Genomic DNA, 18,974 nt, shown 5'->3' with positions numbered 1-18,974 from the left:
AATCCCAAACAGTAACACAATAAATGATCATATTCTACTCTCAATGGCAGACAACGCGTACAGCACTGCCAGCCGTTCCAATTATTGGGCGCGAGAACGTACCGATGCGCCATCTGCGGGAATTGCGCGCCCCGCTCACGTGGCATGAGAGATAAAATGCGGCGGCATAACGCTTTAACCTAAACGCTGGGATATGTGCGTAAGTTACACAGGGGTTTACTGCTGAAAAAAAAGAAAGCCGCAGGGTGCACAGACCGAGGCCTCGGGTGTTGTTTCGCTTCGTTGCTTCAATGTTTTTGCAATGGTTAAAGCTTCGGGGCTGATCTGCGTATTTTGAACCAATTACCTAGAGAAATGAGATCCCTTCTACGCATTTAAACGCGTTCTGTAGTAGGGAAAAAGAAAAAAACAACATTTCTTCTGAATTTCTTTTTTATGCAGTTTAGAAAGCAGCGAAAGGCACTGCTCCCGCTTTGCAAAAGCGGAAGGCTGTGACAGCAGCTTGTGAATGTTCGCTACTGCGTAGCTTGCAGTGATGACGGTAAGCTAGGACGGGACCACGATACAGCATTCTAGTGAATATCCGCCATAACTATTCCGCAGACCCAACTCTGCACTCAAATGATCTGGGCACTGTGAACAAGCTTCTACAGCACTGAAGGCACAACCCAAATTAAAGCCAGACACAAAGCACCTAGCTCGGGACCGCGTTAGAACAGCTGGGCGATTCGGGCACGCGCGGGTCGAGACTCTCGCTGAAAATAGATGCGCGACGGGTGCGAGCCCTCGGACACTCTCGCACGCATGCACTCTCGACGCCGAGGCGGCAAGTTGCTCGGTGCTTTTTATTCCCGTTTGTCGCCCTCTCCCCGCTAGGCCCCTAGTTGTCATTTAAAAGCCCCCTTCTTCACCTCGCGCTTCCGGCGGCATGCGCTGCCCCCTTTCCTTTCCTCTCTCGCGTGCCTCCGAGAAAGGGACATCCGGCGTTTCTGTAGCGCCAGGTCCGAAAACGTAACCCTCCGTTCGAGCGGCGTCTGTGGGAGAAATAGCAACAGACAGCCGCTGTCTTGCTTCACGATGCTTCCTCGTTGAGAAGGCCAAAAGCCGTGCCAGTTAGGCCTAGCGATAGCGAAGGCGGCTAGAACGCCGATCCCTATAAACCAGTGTCGCCTCCGGCAAACGTGGGATTTGCATTAGCAGTTGTCCTCCGGCCTAGCGGCAGACATAAGGCATCAGCGGTGCTTTGCCAGTTGATCTTCTGTGACGTGGGCAAAGAAGCACTGGTGAAATAATCTAGTCTTGCGAGAAACACAAGTTAGAGCTTGGGAGGGCTCGACTGCGCAAGGCCATCGTCATCTGTGATGCAGACCAGGGAATCGAGACACAACGTGCGGTGACAGTGGTGTGAAACTGATTGCTCGCCATTGTTTGGCCCTCTGTCCGTGTACAGAAGAAGTGATGGTGAACTGACGAGCGCGTAATATGGCGTGCTTACGCGGGCAAGATGCTGTGCTGGCGATCACAGTGCTTGTGCTTTCGTGGTTCGCAGCTCTCGTCCATGGCCTCCCAGACGTCGTACGTATAGGTAAGGCGTCGCACACCCTTGCTCACACTGCGGCATCAGTAGTTCGTGGGATTTTCCTCGCCTGCTTCTCCTATTACACGCTGCATGCCACCTTAAGAATCCTGAGGCTGTCACGCACAAATATATATATATATATATATATATATATATATATATATATATATATATATATATGGACACCACGAAGGTTGACATTACCTGAAGATTTTACATGGACACAATGTGATAGACCTGACAGTACCAGACGATTAGAATATGCAGATACACCAGTTGTTCTCTATTTTTTTAGGTTAAGCGAAATTTTGATAATTATTTGATTTGGTATTTAATATTTGTCCAGCAAATAATGTCCACCCATTCCGGTAAACCCGCTCAGAGAGTAGAATTGAGCTATCTGTAACAGGCAATTTCTACAAGCTCTGTTTGCTGTAAAAAGAAAAATGAAACATTATATACAGTAGGGATGGTTTTCTAAGAGCTGGCCCCCTTTATCTGTCAATATGTTTGTGGTTCGGGTTGCAGACCTCCTTGCTTTGCGTCCTGAGTTTTCAGTTCATGTTTGTTTTGACTTGGTTATCTGGAACAGTATGCTCGAGTGCTCTAGGTATAAATGAAGAAACAAAAACAAAACCAGAAAAACATAAATGACAGGAAGAACTGACATGTCACGTATAAGCAAGCATTATTCGTCAGTGAAAGGGGTCGGCCGTTTGTTATCACGCTATGGCCATTACGTTTTGTGACTTTTTGTGTGCTCGTTTCGCGTGCAACTATATTTTTTTGCAAGAATATTTGTTGGTAACGCTACCGCGAGACCAAGGGGAATGTTTGCAGTTTACCATCTGCTGTTTATTTACGAACGCACCCGTACTGAGCCAACCTGTCAGGACTCCACTATGCCGCTTTGTATCTTTCGCTTACCTAAGAACTTAAAAAGCGCCAGCTGCGCGTGCGCGCGCACTCACACACACACACGCACACTCACACAAACACACGCACAGGCACACGCACAACGTTATTATGGATTACCAACGCGCGCAAACTGCCGCTCTTCTTTGCTTATCTCCCAATGCTTTCATCCTATTGAAATAATGATCATAAAATGGGAATATTATTAACTGGTATCATTTCTTCTTTCTTATATGTAGCTATGCTTGAGACATACATATCCAAAAACAGGCAATGGGAAACAAAACTGACCTAGTTATAGATGTCATATATGGAACATACTTAAAGTTGTGTAAGAAGACAGGCAAAATACAATGAAATAATTCTATTTTTGAAGGGGTTTGAAACAAGCCCAGCTGACCGCTCAGTGGTGCAGCTCTATGTGCGTGCCAACGTACTACCGAAGGCGGCGCTGATTGGAGAGTGTCGTTGTTTCTAATCTTGCACCAAGCTTCAAATGGCAAATAAACTGACACTCGTGCTTCTGGCCTTCAAAAATTATAGTGGACATTCGGGCACACTGAGAAAGTAAAAGACCGCTTTGATTTAACGCATGGCTGTAGCAAAAGTTGCCTTGGCGTATCGGGCAGGGCACTGATAATGTGGTGTGTTACCAATACCAGTGAATGTGGGGCATACGAACAACGGTGACTTACCTATGGGGAGCGCATGCTCAAATTCACAATCGCATTCTGTCTAGAACCGTTGCCTTGTCTACCGTTGTGCTCGAACTGTTGCCTAGTTCAATGACCCCGTCTCTTAGACATCAGTGACAGCCGCGCTACACATTACACAGTGCAATTTTATACCCGAATAATGAATTTTCAGGCATGGAGTGGTGCCTGACACCGGCAAAGAAAAAAAATACATATTGCCGAGAGCTAGTGGGGCTATACTAGTTCAGGTGCAACCAAACTAGGCAGGCCCACTAAGCTTCATCAAAGTCACTCCCTCACCAGAACAGGAATTGGCCTCCCTGGTGCAGTATTCGGCCACTACCTCCCTGATGACTCCGACAATTAAGCCATGGCCCTCAGTCCCCAGTGGCTGCGGAGCACCTGACCAAGGCGGCGGTCAGACCTGCGACGTGGCAGAGGGTGCTAAGAATCTCTGGGTCCGGACAGGCCGCCAATGGAAACTGAACCTGGCAACGTTCAACACGCGCACCCTCTCGAGTGAGGCTAGCTTAGCAGGACTATTTGATGAATTATCAGGCACTGCCTGGGATATTATTGGCCTTAGTGAGGTTAGAAGAACTGGTGAAGCTTACACAGTGCTGACTAACGGCCACGTCCTCTGCTACAGAGGTCTTCCAGATAAGAGAGAATCCGGGGTAGGATTTCTAGTCCATAACAACATAGCGGGCAACATTGATGAATTTTACAGCATTAGTGAGAGGGTAGCAGTCGTCATAATAAAGCTGAATAGGAGGTACAAAATGAAGGTAGTACAAGCCTACGCCCCAACTTCCAGTCACGATGATGAAGAGATAGAACAGTTTTATGAAGATGTGGAATTAGCAATGAGAAAGGTCCAAACTCAGTATACTGTAGTCATGGGCGACTTCAATGCAAAAGTGGGCAAAAAGCAGGTTGGCGAGCAAGCAATTGGAAACTACGGCATCGATTCTAGGAATGCAAGAGGAGAGATGTTGGTGGAATTCGCAGAAAGGAATAGGCTCCGAATAATGAATACATTCTTCAGGAAGCGCACCAACAGGAAGTGGACCTGGAAAAGCCCTAATGGAGAAACAAGGAATGAAATAGATTTCATACTCTCTGCCGATCCAAGCATAGTGCAGAATGTAGAAGTGTTAGGTAAGGTAAAGTGCAGTGACCATAGGTTAGTGAGGTCTAGGATTTCTCTCAATTTGAAGAGAGAAAGAGTGAAATTAGTCAAGAGGAAACAGGCGAACCTAGATGCAGTAAGGGTGAAAGCAGACCAATTCAGGCTGGTGCTCGCAAACAAATATGCAGCTTTAGAACAGGAAGATGAAGATAACATAGAGCTAATGAATGAAACCGTAACTAGGCTGATCTTAGAAGCAGCAATTGAAGTGGGAGGTAAGGCACCAAAGCAACCAGTAGGGAAGCTCTCCCAAGAAACAAAGGACCTAATAAAGAAACGACAAAACATGAAAGTGTCCAACTCAAGAGATCAGATAGAATTCGCTGAACTGTCAAAACTGATCAACAAGAAGAAAGTAAGGGATATTCGAAATTATAACGTGGTAAAAATTGAGGAAGCCGTAAAATATGGACGCAGCATGAAATCAGTAAGAAGAAAACTAGGCATAGGACAAGGCAAGATGTATGCACTGAAAGATAAGCATGGTAATATCATCAGCAATTTCGATGACATAGTAAAAACAGCCAAGGTACTTTCATTCGAAATAGTGATGAACCGGATACAGAAGCTCCTTCTATAACTAGCGATGAAGTTAGAAGGGCCTTGAAAGACATGACCAGGGGAAAAGCACCTGGAGAAGATGGAATAACAGTAGATTTAATCAAAGATGGAGGAGATATCATGCTTGAAAAGCTTGCGGCCCTTTATACGCAATGCCTCACAACTTCAAGTGTACCAGAGAGCTGGAAGAACGCCAACATTATACTTATCCATAAGAAGGGAGACGTTAAAGAATTGAAGAATTACAGACTCATTAGCTTGCTTTCAGTATTGTATAAAATATTCACCAAGATAATTTCCAATAGAATCAGGACAACACTTGACTTCAGGCAACCAAGAGAACAGGCTGGCTTCAGGAAAGGATATTCTACGATGGACCATATCCATGCCATCAATCAGGTAATCGAGAAATCTGCGGAGTACAATCAACCTCTCTATATGGCTTTCATAGATTATGAAAAGGCATTCGATTCAGTAGAGATACCAGCAGTCATAGAGGCATTGCGTAATCAAGGAGTAGAGGAGGCATACGTGAATATCTTGGCAAATATCTACAAGGATTCCACAGCTACCTTGGTTCTCCACAAGAAAAGTAGAAAGATACCTATCACGAAAGGGGTCAGGCAAGGAGACACAATCTCTCCAATGCTATTCACTGCATGCTTAGAAGAAGTATTCAAGCTCTTAGACTGGGAAGGATTAGGAGTGAGGATCGACGGCGAATATCTCAGCAACCTTCGGTTTGCAGATGACATTGTCCTATTGAGCAACAATGGAGAGGAATTACAACAAATGATTGAGGACCTTCATAGAGAAAGTGCAAGAATTGGGTTGAAGATGAATATGCAGAAGACAAAGATAATGTTCAATAGCCTGGCAAGGGAACAAGAATTCAGGATCGCCAGTCAGCCTCTAGAGTCTGTAAAGGAATATGTTTATCTAGGTCAACTACTCACAGGGGACCCTGATCTTGAAAAAGAAATTTACAGAAGAATAAAATTGGGTTGGAGTGCATACGGCAGGCATTGCCAAATCCTGACTGGGAGCTTACCACTGTCGTTGAAAAGAAAAGTGTACAATCATTGCATTCTACCGGTGCTAACATATGGGGCAGAAACTTGGAGGTTAACAAAGAAGCTCGAGAACAAGTTAAGGACCGCACAAAGAGCGATGCAACGAAAAATCTTAGGAGTAACGTTAAGAGACAAGAAGAGAGCGGTGTGGATCAGAGAACAAACGGGGGTAGACGATATTCTAGTTGACATTAAGCGGAAGAAATGGAGCTGGGCAGGCCATGTAATGCGTAGGATGGATAACCGGTGGACCATTAGGGTTACAGAATGGAGACCAAGGGAAGGGAAGCGCAGTCGAGGACGGCAGAAAGTCAGGTGGGATGATGAGGTTAGGAAATTCGCAGGCGCAAGTTGGAATACCCTAGCGCAAGACAGGGGCAATTGGAGATCGCAGGGAGAGGCCTTCGTCCTGCAGTGGACATAAATATAGGCTGATGATGATGAATGAATAATCTGGGGACAAATTCGCAAAGCTTCTGGTTCGCAACTGCTATTTGTCCATTGGCCGGCCACTTCCGCTAATCTATGTCATGCATTAGGATTGGCTAGAATTTTGTCTTACGATCAATTCTAGCGTAGGAGGCTTTGTGAACACGGGCCCTGTTTATCAAGCGCACTGTAAAGGTGAATGCAAGCGGCCTGGTGCCAAATGCAGATACTGCGCCTTTTTCGTCGATGTAACAGTGTTATCTTGGAAATTTACATCTTCAGCAGCAGGTAAAGTTTGAAATCACCGTAAGCTCTGTTTTATCAGGCAGTACTGTAATGCAATGGTGGCGTGGAGTAGAGGTAGAACACCCGACTTCAAATCTGAAGGTCGTAAGTTCGAATCCTGCTCCATTCCACTACATTTTCAGGCATGGAGTGGTGCCTGACACCGGCAAAGAAAAAAATACATGTTGCCGAGAGCTAGTGGGGCTATACTAGTTCAGATGCAACCAAACTAGGCAGGCCCACTAAGCTTCATCAAAGTCACTCCCTCACCAGAACAGGAATTGGCCTCCCTGGTGCAGTATTCGGCCACTACCTCCCTCATGACTCCGACAATTAACCCATGGCCCTCAGTTCCCAGTGGCTGCGGAGCACCTGACCAAGGCGGCGGTCAGACCTGCTACGCGGCAGAGGGTGCTAAGAATCTCTGGGTCAAGGCAGGCCGCCAATGGAAACTGAACCTGGCAACGTTCAACACGCGCACCCTCTCGAGTGAGGCTAGCTTAGCAGGACTATTTGAAGAATTATCAGGCATTTCCTGGGATATTATTGGCCTTAGTGAGGTTAGAAGAACTGGTGAGGCTTACACAGTACTGACTAACGGCCACGTCCTCTGCTACAGAGGTCTTCCAGATAAGAGAGAATCCGGGGTAGGATTTCTAGTGCATAACAACGTAGCGGGCAACATTGATGAATTCTACAGCATTAATGAAAGGGTAGCAGTCGTCGTAATAAAGCTGAATAGGAGGTACAAAATGAAGGTAGTACAAGCCTATGCCCCAACCTCTAGTCACGATGATGAAGAAATAGAACAGTTTTATGAAGATGTTGAACTAGCAATGAGAAAGGTGCAAACTCAGTATACTTTAGTCATGGGCGACTTCAATGCAAAAGTGGGGAAAAAGCAGGTTGGTGAGCAAGCCATTGGTAACTATGGCATCGATTCTAGGAATGTAAGAGGAGAGATGTTAGTAGAATTCGCGGAAAGGAATAGGCTCCGAATAATGAATACCTTCTTCAGGAAGCGCAGCAACAGGAAGTGGACCTGGAAAAGCCCTAATGGAGAAACAAGGAATGAAATAGATTTCATACTCTCTGCCGATCCAAGCATAGTGCAGGATGTAGAAGTGTTAGGTAAGGTTAAGTGCAGTGACCATAGGTTAGTGAGGTCTAGGATTTCTCTCAATTTGAAGAGAGAGAGAGTGAAATTAGTCAAGAGGAAACAGGCCAACCTAGAGGCAGTAAGGGTAAAAGCAGACCAATTCAGGCTGGTGCTCGCAAACGAGTATGCAGCTTTAGAACAGGAAGATGAAGATAACATAGAGCTAATGAATGAAACCGTAACTAGGCTGATCTCAGAAGCAGCAATTGAAGTGGGAGGTAAGGCACCAAAGCAACCTGTAGGGAAGCTCTCCCAAGAAACAAAGGACCTAATAAAGAAACGACAAAACATGAAAGTGTCCAACTCAAGAGATCAGATAGAATTCGCTGAACTGTCAAAACTGATCAACAAGAAGAAAGTAAGGGATATTCGAAATTATAACGTGGGAAAAATTGAGGAAGCCGTAAAATATGGACGCAGCATGAAATCAGTAAGAAGAAAAATAGGCATAGGACAAGGCAAGATGTATGCACTGAAAGATAAGCATGGTAATATCATCAGCAATTTCGATGACATAGTAAAAGCAGCAGAAGAATTCTATACTGACCTGTACAGTAGCCAAAACAGCCAAGCTTCTTCCATTCGAAATATTGATGAACCGGATACAGAAGCTCCTTCTATAACTAGCGATGAAGTTAGAAGGGCCTTGAAAGACATGACCAGGAGAAAAGCGCCTGGAGAAGATGGAATAACAGTAGATTTGATCAAAGATGGAGGAGATATCATGCTTGAAAAGCTTGCGGCCCTTTATACGCAATGCCTCACAACTTCAAGTGTACCAGAGAGCTGGAAGAACGCCAACATTATACTTATCCATAAGAAGGGAGACGTTAAAGAATTGAAGAATTACAGACCCATTAGCTTGCTTTCAGTATTGTATAAAATATTCACCAAGATAATTTCCAATAGAATCAGGACAACACTTGACTTCAGTCAACCAAGAGAACAGGCTGGCTTCAGGAAGGGATATTCTACGATGGACCATATCCATGCCATCAATCAGGTAATCGAGAAATCTGCGGAGTACAATCAACCTCTCTATATGGCTTTCATAGATTATGAAAAGGCATTCGATTCAGTAGAGATATCAGCAGTCATAGAGGCATTGCGTAATGAAGGAGTGGAGGAGGCATACGTGAATATCTTGGCAAATATCTACAAGGATTCCACAGCTACCTTGGTTCTCCACAAGAAAAGTAGAAAGATACCTATCAAGAAAGGGGTCAGGCAAGGAGACACAATCTCTCCAATGCTATTCACTGCATGCTTAGAAGAAGTATTCAAGCTCTTAGACTGGGAAGGATTAGGAGTGAGGATCGATGGCGAATATCTCAGCAACCTTCGGTTTGCAGATGACATTGTCCTATTGAGCAACAATGGAGAGGAATTACAACAAATGATTGAGGACCTTCATCGAGAAAGTGCAAGAATTGGGTTGAAGATGAATATGCAGAAGACAAAGATAATGTTCAATAGCCTGGCAAGGGAACAAGAATTCAGGATCGCCAGTCAGCCTCTAGAATCTGTAAATGAATATGTTTATCTAGGTCAATTACTCACAGGGGACCCTGATCATGAGAAAGAAATTTACAGAAGAATAAAATTAGGTTGGAGTGCATACGGCAGGCATTGCCAAATCCTGACTGGGAGCTTACCACTGTCGTTGAAAGAAAAGTATACAATCATTGCATTCTACCGGTGCTAACATACGGGGCAGAAACTTGGAGGTTAACAAAGAAGCTCGAGAACAAGTTAAGGACCGCACAAAGAGCAATGGAACGAAAAATCTTAGGAGTAACGTTAAGAGACAGGAAGAGAGCGGTGTGGATCAGAGAACAAACGGGGGTAGACGATATTCTAGTTGACATTAAGCGGAAGAAATGGAGCTGGGCAGGCCATGTAATGCGTAGGATGGATAACCGGTGGACCATTAGGGTTACAGAATGGATGCCAAGAGAAGGGAAGCGCAGTCGAGGACGGCAGAAAGTCAGGTGGGATGATGAGGTCAGGAAATTCGCAGGCGCAAGTTGGAATACGCTAGCGCAAGACAGGGGTAATTGGAGATCGCAGGGAGAGGCCTTCGTCCTGCAGTGGACATAAATATAGGCTGATGATGATGATGATGATGATGATGACTGTAATGCAATGCATCGTAAGGCAACCTAATTAAGTGCTTACATATGTTGAAATTTACCGAAGTTCGTAATTGGCCCTGTTTGAGCTACGAACCTTTTGCCTAACCTGGAAGTTTAGACTGCACCCTCCTTGGTAAAGGAACTGTAGGTTAAATTTCGACCGTATCTGGCTACTCCTAGTGCAAAGAATATTGTTGCGCAGTAAACACGGGCACTTGCAACACATTGGCTCTCCACAGCTGCACGAATAGCGCTGCACGTGTCCAACATGAATGGGAATTGTGTTTTGGCGCGTGCGAAATTCGGGAAGAAACCGTGCTGCTTCCTATTTTCACTCAAGTGTGGCCCGCGCCTCAATGATGATGGAGCTTTCGTTTCGCCATATATCTAGCTTCGCTCTTGCTGTTATTTTTGATAAGTGGTTCATCGCCATTTGATGTGTGATACGTACAAGAAGTGGTTAAAGCCCTTGATCATCCAGACGTGCGGAAAAATAACCTCAAGTCCTCAAAACCACAGGGCTCAGGAATGAAGCCGTAAAACCACAACTTAATTGAAATGGTCCACTAGGGTCGGTTGCACTGCACCAGCGCGCCCATTTCCTGCTGCTCGGTGACTTGTTTTCTGGCTTGTGAGCGCCTGCCTTTGTAGACTCTGCTTCCCTGTCGTCGTAATTTGTTGCTAGCTTCACTATAGCCTCTGCATATGCGTTGATTTTAGGCCAAGCACATTCATGCACAAAGAAAGCAAGTTGTGCCACGGACTTCAGGCCTTAGTTACTTGAAAGTATTTTCTGGTTTCTTTCGTGTATGATAACATCCGTCCAATGTCGTGTGACGGGAACTATCCGCCTATTGTCTGGTGCTACAAAGTCCCCCAATATACTCGTCACAGCAAAACTGAAACCCGATAAGGGCAAGTGAAAAGCAGCACCACGAACGAAACGTGAGTTGCACGCACGCACAACACGTGGTACTTCATATTGCCTACATCGTCGTTTCTCGCTGCCTCCCTGAATGTAGCCGGTTCACTGCGTTCTACCTAGACATGTCATTCAGGCAACCACAAACCACGGAAGGCCTGTAAGTGCTGGCTACAATGCCTACGGGTGAAGGGCTTATCTGCGATGAAGCGTGACGAGCAGGTTGCACCAGTACATGGTTGTCACATGTGGCTTCTCGTCAGTGAAGGACAGACGCAGGGCCGGAAATTGGCAGCATTACTTTGCCAGTGGCTACGGTGCCGCCTTGCGTACAAATCCGCTCGGACGGTCCCACAGAAGCCCGACTCGTAGACTGAGAGCCTCTGCATCTCCGTGAAATTGAATTTGTACGCAATGTCCGTGCCTGTTTTGATTCATACTCTCGACATCCCTGTAGTTTCTGCCTCCAAAAGTTACCCACAAATGACGACACTAATTTTCTTCCTACTGGTTGTGCGAGCAGAGAAATAATTGAAAGTGACTAAGTAAGCAGTATCACATTTAATTTGAGTAACACGTCAAACCTATGTCATCTTCTAGTGAACTGCAGCACATCCTGACGTCTTTAGTTTAACATAATTGCTATCACTTCACGCGGTTGCTTGTACAGGCATTTTATTCTGACCTAAATACGGTATCTCTACGAGACATGTCACATTTAGCTAGGCTTACGAAGCCAGGACGAGGCTACCTTCATGCTGTACTTTAGGGAACTGGCAATAGGATGTTAGTATTATGATGCGGCGGTATGTCCACCAGCGTTATATGTGAGGTAAAGAACTCGTTATAGAAAAAGCTATGCAGCTTGGTGATTCAGAAGCATGTCCAACCACAAGCGCAAGTAGTAAGATTGGTAACTGAGTTAACGTCATGCAAATAGGAATGACTTACTACGGTTCTTTCATAGACCTCTAACAGGGTCCAAACACTAATTTGGCTCATCGAACGAACATTTGCTGCCAATAGCACGAAGCACCAAACGACACATTTAAACAACCCTATCCCTAATTATTGCTACAGTTCATGTTTATCAACAGTCGTCATTAAAAGTAATGTACGAGGGCGACCCCCCCCCCCCCCCCCCTATAAAAAAGAGCAAGACTTGCTTCCTGGAGATCTTCGTAATTGTATTGATATGGTCTCCCGCTAAGTGAGTGTATAGGAGGACACTTCACAAGTAAGAGGCCAAGCCAACGTCATCGTGCAATATTTTACCGGTTTGTGGTGACAGTTATTCTTACTGTCCTTACGCTACTCTTGCGAAGTCTTGGCGCTTGTTTGAAATGAACAGCAAATGTCCTTCATATTTTCATTCCTCCTTTAAAGAAAACCTACAACATAGACACTTTAAATGCTTTTACATTGTGCCTGTGGAACACTCACTGAGCCGTGCACGAGTTTTTAAGTGGCTTGGGCGGTTCCGCAAGGAGCAATGCGCGTTAAAGACAATCCTCATTTTGGCCTACCTTTAACCAGTCGTACTTACGACCAAAGTCGGAGAGGTTCGAGAAAAAACAAACAAGTATAGTCGCTACATAAATGACAAAATATTAGAAGCTGCTTGCATGGGTTGCAGGTGGTGTGATTAGATTTTGATTGTGCAATCAAGTACGAGACGCGTTGCCAGAATGTTTGTTCCCCGCCTTCCCACAGAGGACAAAGAAAAAACGAAGCAAGGAACACATGTGCGACTTGTTCAAAGGCAGGATTTAAAAAATCACATCGAAAGGGACTCATATCTTCTTTCGAAGATCATCATGTGCGCCGACACTGGTGCTATTGGTGTGACATTGAACCCAAGCAAGTGTTCAGCAAGTGGAAGACGCATTCCTCAGAAAACACACACCAAGCTTCGCTTACCCTCATTTCCTCGACAGGGGAGGGGCTACCCATTTTTTTTTCAAAGAAAGTTTGATAAAAGAAGGATATTTACCACGGTGTGCAAGCTGAAGACATCTGCGCAGAGATCACTGAAAAGAATTAAAGTGGAGGAGCTCCAAAGTTGTTCGAACAGTGAGAAACCCCGCTTGCAAGCAGAAGAATCTGGAAAGGCGGGGAACAGTTTCTCGCTCGTCAATACATATAATTTGAGAGCACAGTTTTATGCAGACCACACAAGCACGGCTCAGGGTATTGGAAGCTAACGCCTGGTATGAATGTTGATCGACTGGGGCTGTCAACGCAACTTCATCACACAAGGCTGGTTTAGTAAGCTGAAAGCCTCTGTGTCAGGCGAAGAGCAGATCATCATTTCCTGATTCTTCAACGCCTCGGAAATATTATCGGAGAGTACGGAGTCAGGCTACATAGTAAGACTCGCTTGAGATTAAGACTATAGAAGTTCCAGAATTATGCAACAACTTGTCAAAACTGACAAAAACGAATGTTCTTCAAATTATAAAAGGCAAGGATTTCTGTTTGGCTGACGTCGCTGTATTTCAGGCGTTTCCCAAGCCTAGAGCAAGCGTGCTTATATGAGCACGCTTCGCAGTCGAGGACAGCAGAAACCTAGGTGGGGTGATGAAGCTAGGTAATTCGCAGGTGCAAGTTGGAATCAGCTTTCGCAAGACAAGGGTAATTGAAGATCGCAGAGAGAGCCCTTCGTCCTGCAGTGGACATAAATATAGGCTGAAATGATGATGATGATACGAGTAGGCTATTATTGGGAACCGGTCAGCGGGAAAATTCAGGGACTGGAGGACTCATCAACCGCCATCAAAAACTATCGAAGGATTGGCACTACGTGGAGATGTCTAGAAGTCCACGCAAGTTTAACAAGCCGGAAGCCGGAATTAGCTTTGGCAAATGCTTAATGAAAGCCAATGTTTCCAAGCAGCTGAATTCTTTCTTGGAAGTAGAACGTTTGGGACAGACCAACGGAGAGAGACACTCGAAATATGACGAATACGCCATCTACAACTTCGCGGAAACAATAGAAAGATAAAACCGGCACTTTCAAATTGAACTGCCTTAGCACAGCAATTTTTCCGAAATTAACCACAACCGGTATGTCGTTTTAAATAGGCCGGAGTCCGTGCAGAGAAAGCTGCGTCAAGGACAAGAGTTTCAGAAAGAATACGACGCTGCAATTAGCAGCTACTACAACGACTTCGCTCAGAAGGTCCCACCAGACGACTGTAGAAGCGAACATATTACGTACTACATGCCACACCGAGCTTTACTGAGACGTGACAGAACAATGACGAAAGTACGGGTGGTATTCGACACCTCTTATCGTGCTTCTGACTCACCTTCACTAAACGACAATTTGAGGAAAGGGCCGAACTTAAACCCTAACATCCTGGACATATTGCGAAAGTTTCGCAACATCAAGATTGGCATTTCCTTCGGCACCGAAAAACAGCTTCTGCAAATGTCACTGGCTGAACACGAATGAGACTTGTTTGGTCACATTCGGTTTGAGTGAGGGTCGTCCAAACTTGAACTGTACAGCGGTTGTGCACGCACACACAAAAGCAAGCAAAAGAAAAGGCGAAAAAATAAAGACTGCACAAAAATGTAGCGGGGACTAGGGTCAGATCATGTGACAGCAAAAGTGCTGCCAAATATAGAAGTATGCAATAGCACAGACACCCAGCTATCCGCCATAAACCGAGAACACAAGAACATGACTAACAATTCACCTGGACGCCTATTAAAACAAAAATTCCAGTAACGCTGGGATGAGCAGAGAACGACAGCATCAAGAAATAATGCTCACAGCGGTGGGGAGCAAGATTGCAGCAATTTAAACATCGGCCAAGTAAGCTGATGTCAGAAAACAAGGCCAAAGTGAAAGAAAGCACCAAACCAATATTAGATCTTGTGAGATTTGTAAATAACGCCTAATATTGTTTGTACATTATATCATTTCCACGTGGGTTCGGTTATTGACACACAGAACAAAGAATAAGCGCAGCAAGTTGTGAACGACTGCATTTAGAACCTTGAAGGAGGCAGGAATTCATCTGCGAAAGTCGACGACAAATGATGGACACTTACGAAACTTTTACAACCGTAAATTCATGAAGATAAAGTTTCATTTGGAAAACAAAGAAGAAGGTTCTTGGTCTCGTCAGCGATACCGGCAAACACATTATAAATGCCGCAGTAACAAAAACGGTTTAACCTTTAGCAAACCAGTAGTTACGAAGAGAAGATTTTAAGCTTCGCTTCACTCATGCATCATCTTTTTGGCTTCTTCTGACTGTCAAGTTGTGTATAAAAAAATCTATGGCTACGGAAATAGGCCTGAGACGAGCTAACTCGGAAAGAAGCTCATTCTATAGAGCGGAGAGCATAGACTAAAGATCTTGCAACTGTCAGTCTACGGCAAGTTAAAATATATTTTGGTCAATCCCAACAGAACAAGAATCCGGTTTCTTATCCGTGCCTTCAGAGAGGCTAGCCGTGTTGATTACGACGTAGAGCTTTACATTCCGACATGAGAATTTAAGAAAACCACAAAACTTTACCAACTGCGAGCCGAGTGTAGAGTCGGACCTCAACAAAAGATGACTCTGCCAGTGTTAGAATTGATAAAAGCTCTCGCTGCAACTCGACTTACTGCACCATTGAAACGTGCCCTACTCCTAGCGCACATTCAAAAAGGTGCGTCGACAGAGTCTATGATCACGCTTCATTGGCTAAGGCACTCAAAGAAACGCTGGAAACAGTACGTAGCAAACTGAGATGCAGATATACTCTCCTTAACTGATTTGAACATGTGTAGACATTTTCCGGCCGATCTTAATCATTCCGAATTACTGTATAGAGGATCCACTGGTGAAGCAACTGTTGCAATGTTTGATTTCACGGAAAAGACCAAAGTTTCTCGATTTTCCACACTAAGAGTGCATTCGGTGAAACCTGCCACTCCGAGGATACAATCGGTCTAGTAGAAACTGCGCGTTTGACAGCAGCAGTTTGACCAGTACTTAGGATAGCACACATCGAGCACAACACCTGTTATAAACGACTTATGTGCATAAATGCGTGGATAAAGAGATGTGCTAGAAATTGCCAGTACACAGACCTGAAATGGAAATGGCTCGGAGACGCAACTGAAATACCAGAAACTGCAATTTATTGGATTCGCCGAACACAAGACAAGGTACTTAGACCTGATGTCAGCAGAATGGGCATTACACTGCAACGGCTCCGTGCGCATCACGATGAATTAGGGCTTCTCTTAGGAGGTTGACTTCAGCAAGCTTCAGGAGAGTAGAGTTCCAAGCACATTATTCCGCTTCCTACTCGAGACACATTCACAGAGTTGCTGGTCATGAAGGAACACTAAAGGATCTTACACGCTGTTCTTAGTTTTCTATTGATTGATTAGAGAGAATGGTTCTAGATACTGAGTATGGGAATATTAAGCAGTTGCTGCGAAACATGAGAAGCCGGTGTCGTATTGTTTTGTTTGATTTGTTTGTCGAAACTTTTGCTTGCTGTTTAGCAAACAGAAATCGAGGAGCAGGAAGCAGGTTGTTTAGAACGTCGCCACCTCATCTAAAGCGCCCACCTTAACCTACGTTAAACGCATGGGGCCAACTTAGCTTCATAGATACATTGTCAGATTGTACTGGCGGCTAAACAGATGTCAAATTATACATAAGCAGGTACAGGGGCACAATTATTGTATGCGCGATAATTTGAGAGTGAAAGACAAAAATATACACACCTGATGACGGGAAGAAATAGACAGGAATGCCTGTTAAATAAGCATTCTCTCTCAGCCCGTAATCACACAATACGTGTAGAACCAATATTTACAAAGTACGAAGTAATCAGCAATAGACAAGAATGCCCCTGGAATACGAAATTACGCTACATCCAACACACAAGTTCGAAGATAAGTGCGCGGTAATTAAATCCTGCACATATAACGGTGATGCGTCCAACTCTTTCATCCTCTGAAGCCTACAACCTCGTGCACTGCTTATGTTTATCTACCACAACTGTCATACCTTCAATATCATACAAACTTTATGTTTATGCACTACACTGCTCAAAAGTCGTGCCTGAAATTGAAAACACCAAACCAGGCGGATGCAGTGTGCGACGTTTACGCAGCAATACCATGAGGACAAAGGCGGTGTACGACGCTTGTTTATCTAACAATGGGAATTACACATTTATGCACACAGAACTATGACACCTATTTCCCTACAATTAGGGATACAGGTACTTTTTGGGGGGCAGTGGCACATACCCATTCTCGAAGATTAGCCAAAGAATGCGCACATATCCAGTGGCCACACATCGAATCAATAAAACAGCCAAAAACAGGTAAAGAAAAAGAAAACCTTCGCTAGTAATGCATTTTCCATTAACAGGTTGGTGTGCCTTAGAGACAACGGTGAGCCGACATTATTTTCTCGTTTTATGTAGACATTTCTTTTTGTTTTGTTTCGCAGAACAGAGGTGTGTTACTGGCTTAGTGTCAGAAACAGGTACTGTAGCCATTTAGCTGCGCACAGCAATAAATTAACATTTGGAGCAGATGACACTAGCCTTCTGAAGCAGGCCATCAGTAAAAAAGAAAGAGAAATAGTTGAAGCTCACTACATCACCAAAGCATGAGATAAATGGGTAAGCGCAGCGTCACTCAGTCTCACAAAACTTGAGATAATTTTTTTAGATAAGCACCTCTACTTGTAGGCCGTACGCGTGCCTTTCAAATCGTTTTAGGGGCGAAGCTCCTTAGGGTGTGGGTCGTTCCCTCCTCTGTAGTAGTAGTAGTAGTATGTAGCCACCTGTAGTTTTATGAAGTGTTCACTAGATGGCGTTCCGGTTCCGCTTCCACGTACTTCCGGTTCCACTTCCAGTTCTGGTTCCACTTCTGGTTCCACTTCAGGTTCCACTTCAGGTTCTACTTCAGGTTCCACTTTGCGCGCGTTCGGTGCGAACGCGGGCAAAACGCCGACGGCGTCGACAAGAGTTCTGCGCGTTGCTGGTGCTGCTGCATGTCGAAGTTTATACAGCTGATAGAACTACCTTGAGTCGACCCCATGGCTGCTTCGCATACTACTGAGGGTTCCCCTACGGGAAGATGGTGTAATTTTCTCTCTCGTTCCCGACGCGCGCTTTTTATCTCTCGTCCGTAGCTGTGGTTTACCCGAATGATCCCTGGTGCTCCGCCCACTCATCATCATTCACTTCGTGGATATGCTGTGATTTTTTTTTGTTGGTGTTTTGTGACATGTGGTAAAGCTGGTTGTTCCTCCAATAAAATTTTCAGGTGGCCGTACAGCACTCGTCCTGTTGTGTTTCTTTTCTATTCTTGTCCTCGTATTCTTCGCGCTGCTTAAGTTACTCAAGATGAACCAACTTGCCCGAATCAAGTGGTTGTTACTGACACTATTTTGTCTGTCAGCCATACACGGGTGATATGACCCGTTCGCAGGTACCAGCAATCGGCGCACATTTCGCCTTCGTTATATATGTTTACAAATATATCCGCCGAGATATTGACCGGCCACGCAGACAGCAGCCACGCCAAACCCGAGAAACTAGGCAAACGAAGTTTGACTTTATAATACTCAGGCCATTTGGGCATGCCATTTTTAAAATGCTCGTACGTGAAGTTCCTCTCTAGAACACGTATTAGTCCATCATCAATGACTTTTTTTTTTCACTGTAAACCCTAAGAGGCAGCACTGCCCGACCTGCAGTGAAGGCATTATAGCCCTTCTAAACCCAGTCTTGGTCGCGATCTTCGCCAGAAATAGCCTCAAGGAAACTAAGAAACGCACCCAATGACAGTGCGGACATCGAAGTGTGCGCCGCCTCAGGCGATGGCTTCTCGGAAGACGAATTCGAGACCGAGTTGTGCTGCACGAAAAAAAAATACTACTGAAGCAATTTTCAGCACCAAATGTGTGGACGGTAAAGAACCCCGTATAGTGTTATTATTTCGGAGGATTCTAGCGGCAATTTGTGAATCGTGAATCGGCAAGCTTTCTAA

General features: G+C 44.9%; 1 protein-coding gene across 1 annotated transcript in view; it reads left to right on the top strand.

Moving 5' to 3' along the window:
* The first annotated feature begins 888 nt into the window (after window positions 1–888).
* LOC119461535 (glutamate receptor ionotropic, kainate 2) overlaps window positions 889–18,974 on the top strand; it is an 84,461-nt gene continuing 66,375 nt past the window's right edge. Inside the window, exon 1 of the mRNA XM_037722880.2 lies at window positions 889–1,585. Coding sequence (XP_037578808.1) covers window positions 1,483–1,585 — 103 coding nt within the window. The 5' untranslated portion in view covers window positions 889–1,482. The remainder of the gene's footprint in view (window positions 1,586–18,974) is intronic.

The sequence above is a fragment of the Dermacentor silvarum genome, chromosome 8, assembly GCF_013339745.2.
Source record: "Dermacentor silvarum isolate Dsil-2018 chromosome 8, BIME_Dsil_1.4, whole genome shotgun sequence".
Classification (NCBI taxonomy): domain Eukaryota; kingdom Metazoa; phylum Arthropoda; class Arachnida; order Ixodida; family Ixodidae; genus Dermacentor; species Dermacentor silvarum.
Note: the sequence above shows the minus strand (reverse complement) of the source record. Positions and strands in the feature narration are given on the sequence as shown.